The sequence below is a fragment of the Trachemys scripta genome, chromosome 6 (assembly GCF_013100865.1).
Source record: "Trachemys scripta elegans isolate TJP31775 chromosome 6, CAS_Tse_1.0, whole genome shotgun sequence".
NCBI lineage: Eukaryota > Metazoa > Chordata > Testudines > Emydidae > Trachemys > Trachemys scripta.
In genome coordinates this window covers 27,676,062-27,683,197 of record NC_048303.1, presented here as the reverse complement: position 1 = coordinate 27,683,197, position 7,136 = coordinate 27,676,062, and the positions used below count along the sequence as shown (strand labels likewise).

The 7,136-nt window shown below is 40.4% G+C and overlaps 1 protein-coding gene across 2 annotated transcripts in view; it reads left to right on the top strand.

Annotated features, from left to right (window-relative positions):
- Nucleotides 1–503: 503 nt before the first annotated feature.
- The window catches only part of FGF10 (fibroblast growth factor 10), a 92,970-nt gene continuing 86,337 nt past the window's right edge, over nucleotides 504–7,136 (top strand). Inside the window, exons 1-2 of one of the 2 annotated variants that reach the window (XM_034774789.1) lie at nucleotides 504–965; nucleotides 1,111–1,820. In XM_034774789.1, coding sequence (XP_034630680.1) covers nucleotides 1,487–1,820 — 334 coding nt within the window. In that variant the 5' untranslated portion in view covers nucleotides 504–965; nucleotides 1,111–1,486. Of the gene's footprint in view, nucleotides 1,821–7,136 lie in introns of both variants that reach the window. The other variant, XM_034774788.1, reaches the window with a different exon arrangement.

The window sequence follows — 7,136 nt, the reverse complement described above, 5'->3', positions numbered from 1 at the left end:
TTTGAGACCAGGAGGGTGAGGGGAGATAAATCTTGAGAGGCTTAAAAGGAAGAGCAGGCTAAAGTGTGAACTTTTTATTTCAGCAACGGAAGCGAGAAATCAATGGTACATTAAAGGGGGGGGGAGAGACCTCCAGGGAAGCTGGCAAAGGGGAAGGAAAGGGAGCTAATTGTGTCTCTTCCCTTTTACTCTCCTTGACCAACATATAATCTTACTTTTCAGGGCTTGTCTGCACTATATTCTTCTAACCAGTCTCGCCCCCGATCCCTTCTCTAACCCAGGAAGGGGGGTGGGAGAAGTCAGCACAGCACAAGCTCCAGGTGGTTCTCTCAAGCACTTCACTGCCAAAAAAATAAAATAAAACCCTGCGCTAGAAAACAAGCATTAAAAAAAAAAAGGAAGAAAGGAAAGAAGGGGGGTTTCCCTAGAGTGGATTGGTTCAGCCTGGAAGACAGGGAAATTAGTAAAGCATGAGTCTCCAAGCCATGCTGGTGGCCAGCACTCGGAGGAGAAGAACGCTTTAGGAGCAATTAGCAAAGAGCTGAAGCCTGCTGCTTCTGCTGCAGACGGGGAGGAAGCAAGGGCAGTTCCGTCCGGAGGCTCCCTCCACAGCAGGCATTTGCTCACTCCAGCTGCAAAAGGGTTTCAGATGTCCCACCGCTGCTTGACCCCCTGCAAACAAGGGTTGACCACCAGAGGCACATCCCACCTCTTGCTTGTAATCACTGACATACACTGAGGCTACAGCTTCCAACCTGTTTACAACCAGACGGGGGAGAGAAGTTGGGATTTCTCTCTCTCTCTCTCTTTGGAGTTTTTTTTTTTTTTTTTTTTTTTTGGGTACTTTCTGAAGGATTCAAAGCAAAACAAAGAAACTGCCTCCTCTGGGCTGTCAGTGAGAAGGGACGAGTTGTACAACTGGCTTGCGCTTTGCCAAGGAAAGGGGGTGGGGAAATCAGAAGAAGGTGCAAAAGCCATCAAGTGTGTGTGTGTGTGTGTGTGTGTAGGGGGTGGGCTTGGGGCAAGAAACCCCTTCCAGTACCCCCTTGGGTTCTAGTCGTTATTTATTTTTGCTATCGTTTGTTCACTCTGCTGTCATCTATTTTTCAGACCTTTCTGCATCTAAGATGGTAAAGAAAGGAGGGAGGAAGAGAACGAAATAACCACGGGGAAGCCTCAGACCAGGTTGGGGAGGGGGGGTGAGAATAAAAGGAGAGAGGATTAACCACCACCACCACCACCACACAAAAACCCCACCAACTTTCTTCTGTGAGGGAGGACTCGAAGGATTAAAAAGGCAGCAACTTCTGAGGCGATTTGTCCCGAGTTATGGATGTTGGTGCACTCACTTCAGGCCAGATCAGAGCTCAGAGGGCTCTAACCAGAAGCAGCAGCCACCAGCTCTCCACTTGCCTTTTACCAGGTTTTACCCTTCCAGTATGTTTCTTCTGGTGAGACATTTTCCAGCGCCCAGCGTTTCAGTACAATGTGCAAATGGATACTGACAAATGGTGCCTCAGCCTTTTCCCACCTGCCTTGCTGCGGGTGCTGCTGCCTATTCCTGCTGCTCTTCTTGGTGTCTTCTGGGTCTGTCATCTGCCAGGACATGCGGTCCCCGGAGGCCACCAACGCGTCTTCTTCATCCTCCTCCTCCTCTTCATCCTTCTCCTCTCCTGCCAGTGCGGGGAGGCACGTGCGGAGCTACAATCACCTCCAGGGAGATGTGCGCTGGAGGAAGCTCTACTCTTACAACAAGTACTTTCTCAAGATTGAGAAGAACGGCAAGGTCAGCGGGACCAAGAAGGAGAACTGCCCGTACAGTAAGTACTGATTCCCCGAGAACTGAGCGCCCAGAGGGAGCCTAATCAATATCACCCCTCCCCCCCAGAAAAGCCCTACACAACCAGGACAGTCACCCCACTACTAGTGCATCTCGTTTGCTCACATGCCACCCCCCACCCTGCCATCCAAACTTTTAGTTCTCAAGAGCACTTGCTTGGGAAGGTGACAGGGAGAGGTGGGGTGGTGTCTCTTTGGACTCTGCTCGCTGCATCCTTCTCCTATCTGCACATCTCATCTCTCTCCAGAAATTTGTTTTGCAAATGGTTTGAGTGAACACAATTGGTTTCCTGGGCTGGCAGAAAAGCAACTTAGAAAGATTTGTAAAGGGGGGAGGGAGGGTATTTTCTACTGAGTCTGAAAACAATTATCCCCTGTCATTAGAATGGTTTGATGTGAACTCTAGTTTAAAACAATACATTGATTCCCCGCCTCCCTTTAAGCCCCACAAGATTTATCTACTTCTCTCTTCCCCGCCCCCCATCCTTCCACTCCCCATCCCGTGAAAAGTGTTTTTCTGGTTTTGATTTCTGTCCCTGCATGTTGTTGGGTTTTGAGCGATTGCAGCCCATGAAGTTAACTTTTAAGGCACCACTGCTGCTATTTGTCTTTGCCCTGCCTTCTCTCTGGTAACATGATGCTCATGTCTGCGTTGTCAATAGCATATGTGCTGCTTTGTGGTGTCCTGTTGTACTCTTTTCTTCGGAAAGCTCTCATATTGCAGCACTGCTATACTACTATTGCATCGTAAACATCTGGGGCTGTACTCATACGGACCTCACACACATTTCATTGTCATCGTTTCTTAAAGAAGAAATATTTTCAAAGTAAAAGTCACAAGGCAGTTTCAGTGGCTGTAGTTTACCCCGTAGAGTGAACGTTTCTCTAATACTAATTAGGCTTCTAGTAATATTATGTCTCTGGTAATATATTTCTGGTAGTCAGTCTTGAGAAATGTAATTTTTGTGCAGGCAAGAAAATGAATAATCTCAAGTGGAGTGGGGTGGGGAACTGTAGTAAATACCAATGTACAGTACATTGTAATGTAATCTTAAATGCCAACACCCGTGTGTTGGAAAGGTAGTCTGTGCTATACCAATGTTTGAGAAAGCTACTTTATTTGATCCTACCGGTGAAGAGCAGCTGGTTGGGCTTAGGTTGTTTTTGTAAATCCAAATATACCTAGGGATATATGCCCTGCTAAACTAAAAATAAATGGGTAGCTAAATGAGAGCTGCTTGAAACAGTAAGTAAAGTACAGAGTGTGGTTTGGCAGGATGCCATGTTATATGTTTAAAAAAAAAGATTACAGTTAATTCTCTGGTACTTGTATTCTTTCTTTACACCTCCATAATATGCATTTTTTTTCATTTGAGTTCTTGTGTCATTGCTTCCACTTGCTACAGCTAGCAACTTATTTTCATATTTTATATTATCACAAGTGTTAATTCTGCAGTGTTAGACCTATGTTGTAATGCTTTAGGGGTCAAAGCAGATTGGCTTTACCATGTAGTCTTTTAATTTTCATAGAAAATAGTTTTATGAGATACAATTGTATGCTGAAGACTTCATTTTGGTAGGTTAGCCTGTACATCTAACTGTTACCATTGTTGTACCATGTTTCTTAATAGTGCAGAGTACTGTGCTTCTCAGAAATGTTTCTAAATGTGTACTCCTCTACTTGTAAAATAAATAGGTTTTGTGTGAGCATATTGCTTCAGGAAGGGAATGGGAATTAATGTCTGATTCTGCAGACATTAATGCAGGTAAGTAACTTTATTCAGGTGAGTAGTCCTATTTTAATCAGTACAACTATTCATTTGTATAAAGTTACCTACATGTGTAAGTGCCTACAGGATGAGTCCCTAACTGAGGAAAGAGAATAAAAGGAAACAGAAACATACACATGATCAGAGCCCCAATCTTACAGTCCTTAGGTAGGAGCAACTCCCCTTAATCTATCTGGCATTATGCCTAGGACTTTTTGTTTTTCATCTAACACATAATAAAATTAGAAGGTAGTTGATATTCTTGTTGGCACGTCATAGATATTTTCAGATTTGCAGAATGTTTGTCCACAGTGCCAAAAATTAAATAAAACATAGATTTGTTTACCTGTTTTCCCCCCCATGCACATAAGAACAGCCATACTGGGTCAGACCAATGGTCCATCTAGCTCAGTATCCTGTCTTCTGACAGTGGCCAATGCCAGGTGCTTCAGAGGGAATGAACAAAACAGGTAATCATCAAGTGACATAAGTCAAGCATTAATTCAGAACTACAAAATAATTATAGCTTGTTATCAGCAAAGTTTACATAAAGTAAATGAAGGGCACAGTTTCTTCAAAATGAATAACTTGAGAGTGCTTAAATGAAGCACAGTACTGGAATACCTTTAAAAAGAAAACCCATCTAGATATATAATATTTTAGTAAATATTTAAGTTTTTGCTATCAGATCAAAAAAGAGTCAAACATCTACACTGCTCTTTAACTACATACCAATGCAAATTAAAATGTCTTCATGAAAGTGCACAACTGTGTTAAATGATCCCCACCTATGTTGCCTTGAATTTCAAGAACATCCATATCAAAACATTGTAAGTGAAAAGCATAGGTTCTGTGAATCATAATTTAACATCTGGCTATGTAATCAGAACACCACCATGATCTCCAGACGGACTGAGTCAGTGGCAGTATTTTGTATCATCATTAAAATATTGTCTAAATGTGTAATTACATGTGACTAAACCTCTGCCATACCTAAGGAGTAAGCCATCTAGCCAGCCCATCAAATTGTAGTCTGTTAAATATTAGGGTGTTTAACCTCTGAAATAAGTTCCTCATCCAAAATCACATTTCCCTAGACAAATAATGATTACTATTGACACACATGGCTTTATTTTTTAAATATGTTAATTTGGGGATTAACTTCTTTCACTCAGATGATAATATTTAAAAGCCAGTTATACTACAAAAAATGTTATCTACGGGGCTGCAAGCTTCTGATATGCTGCGTAATTAGACAACAGTTTTAATGGCTGCTTGCCAGTGAAATGCTATGAAGTAAAAGAAACAGTCGGAGAAAGTCAGGATAAACCTTCAGAAAGTACAATTTAGTTTCCAGTTCCTAAAATGGCTCAAGAAGCATTCATAGCTTTGATCTATAAATATTATATAGTATGCACTAAATAAAGGTTTACTTTGGCAGATGTTTTCCAACTTGATTACACCAGAACTGTTACCTCAGCCTTTACATACCTCCAGGATAACGGAACGGGTGAATGATGACTATTCTGCAAGAAGTCTGGGGGAGCTTGCATAATTTATCATAGCTGGAGTATATCTGTCACTAGATATACATAGTATAGTTTAGGTTTTGTTTTATTATTCTTTACATCTAGAGCTTTGCCCTTGAAACTCTACCACTCAGCACTAGTTCTTCTTACCTCAGTGTTGCAGCTGCAAGGTCCTCTTGCTACAGCTCCTGATAAGTTCATTTCTAGAAGTGAATAAAACAGCTGTAGTGCTCTCCAGTGACTGTGAGCATGTGTGAAACAAAAGCCCTGAGTAATTACAAAAGTATTGCCTATAACTTGACATCTGAGATGGCTAAGAAGAGTTTTGAGCTTTTAGCATATGTAAAGATAGAGGCATTGCTGTGTGTAGACATATGGCCCAGTTGCACCTTACTGGAATTAGTGGGATTGTGCAGGGCTAATGGAGAGTGAATTTTGGCCCATATAACATATGATGAGTTGGCTAAGGTAAACATACATTAAGTCTTTTTAGTATTACACTGTCCAAAACAATAAAAAATTGACTAAAGAGTCAACTGTCTGAAGGCCTTGAAGTATGCAAGATATGAATGTTAATAGGGATAGCAGTAACTAGGGAAGAGGGTAAAATATGAACTGCATAGTTATTAAGTCCTGCAGCCTAATAGAAATTGCAGAACTGGGCTTGCTTATTTATTTATTTATTTATTTATTGAATTAAATCTATGGGCCTAGTCCAAAGTTCATTGAAATCAATGGAAGATTTCCCATTCACTCCCGTGGGCTTTCACTTTCAGTAAGGCTCAATGTGCACAGTGCTGTACAAAACATACTGTAGAAGGTGGCACAGTGACCACCACAAGGAACTTACACTCAAATTAGGCTGGCACCATAGGGGTTTCTGAGCTAGTGTGAACGGATTCAGCTATATTTAAATCAGTGGAATCACACTGATTTACAGCAGATGAGATTGTATCTTATAGTATACCTACTTATTGACTTCAGTGGGCCCTTGTAGTCTTTGCACTGACTTCAGTGAACTTTGGATCCGATATATAATGCACAAAGAAAATCTACATCAATGTCACCTATGTTAACAGTGGCACATTAGATTAAGGATACATGACTATTTAAGAAAAATCTACTAATTTCATTGTCTCTTGTAATTGTTTACAGCTGACAAGCCAATGTTTAACTGTTCCCAGGTGTAATAAAACCATTTAATTTGATTGTAAATAACAGTGAGATAGCTGCAATAAGATCAGATGCACAACTTTAAATAGAAGACTAGAACATTGAGCAAACAGTGCTGTCTTAATACTGGATATTATTAAAACAGACTGTATGAGATCACTTTAATTCTTTCAGAGTTAGTTTAGTATATTAAACAATATTTTTTTTAAATGAAAGACTGCTTTCCAGGATCATGTATTTCCCTGGTATCACTTTTTGCAAAGAGTTACTACATGTTGTTGACAGTTCAAAAAAATTTTTAAAAAATTGACCTCAGGAAATCATATACTGCTTCCTAATAAATACTTTTGTTTCCTGGGAAGGAAATCTATATATTTTTATTACTTAACTGGTATCTCATTTAAGTCTAGGTTGTTCCTGGAGTTCAGTTACATAATTTATAACCATCAGAATACAAGCACAGACACTTGGGATTTATGTATATGGAAGGAATTGTATTATTTAATGTCTACATGACACTCTCCTGTTACCTTGATTGCATTCCCACCATGTGGACCCTCCACACCGATAGTGTAGCCTTATCATAAATTTCTTAACATTTACAGTTGTAAGGAGTCTTTTTTTTTCTTTTTGTCTTCATAAATCTGATTTATAACCACTTGCGAAAGAAGACTAAGACAGCATTAGGTGGGGATCACCCTGACAACCTAAGAAGAATATGAGACCAAGGACAAGTAAGCTTACATATTCCACACTGCTATTTCAGTCTTAACTTGGTAAGGACTGTAATATGTGGCTCAGGGCAGTATGAAATTTCTCAAACATG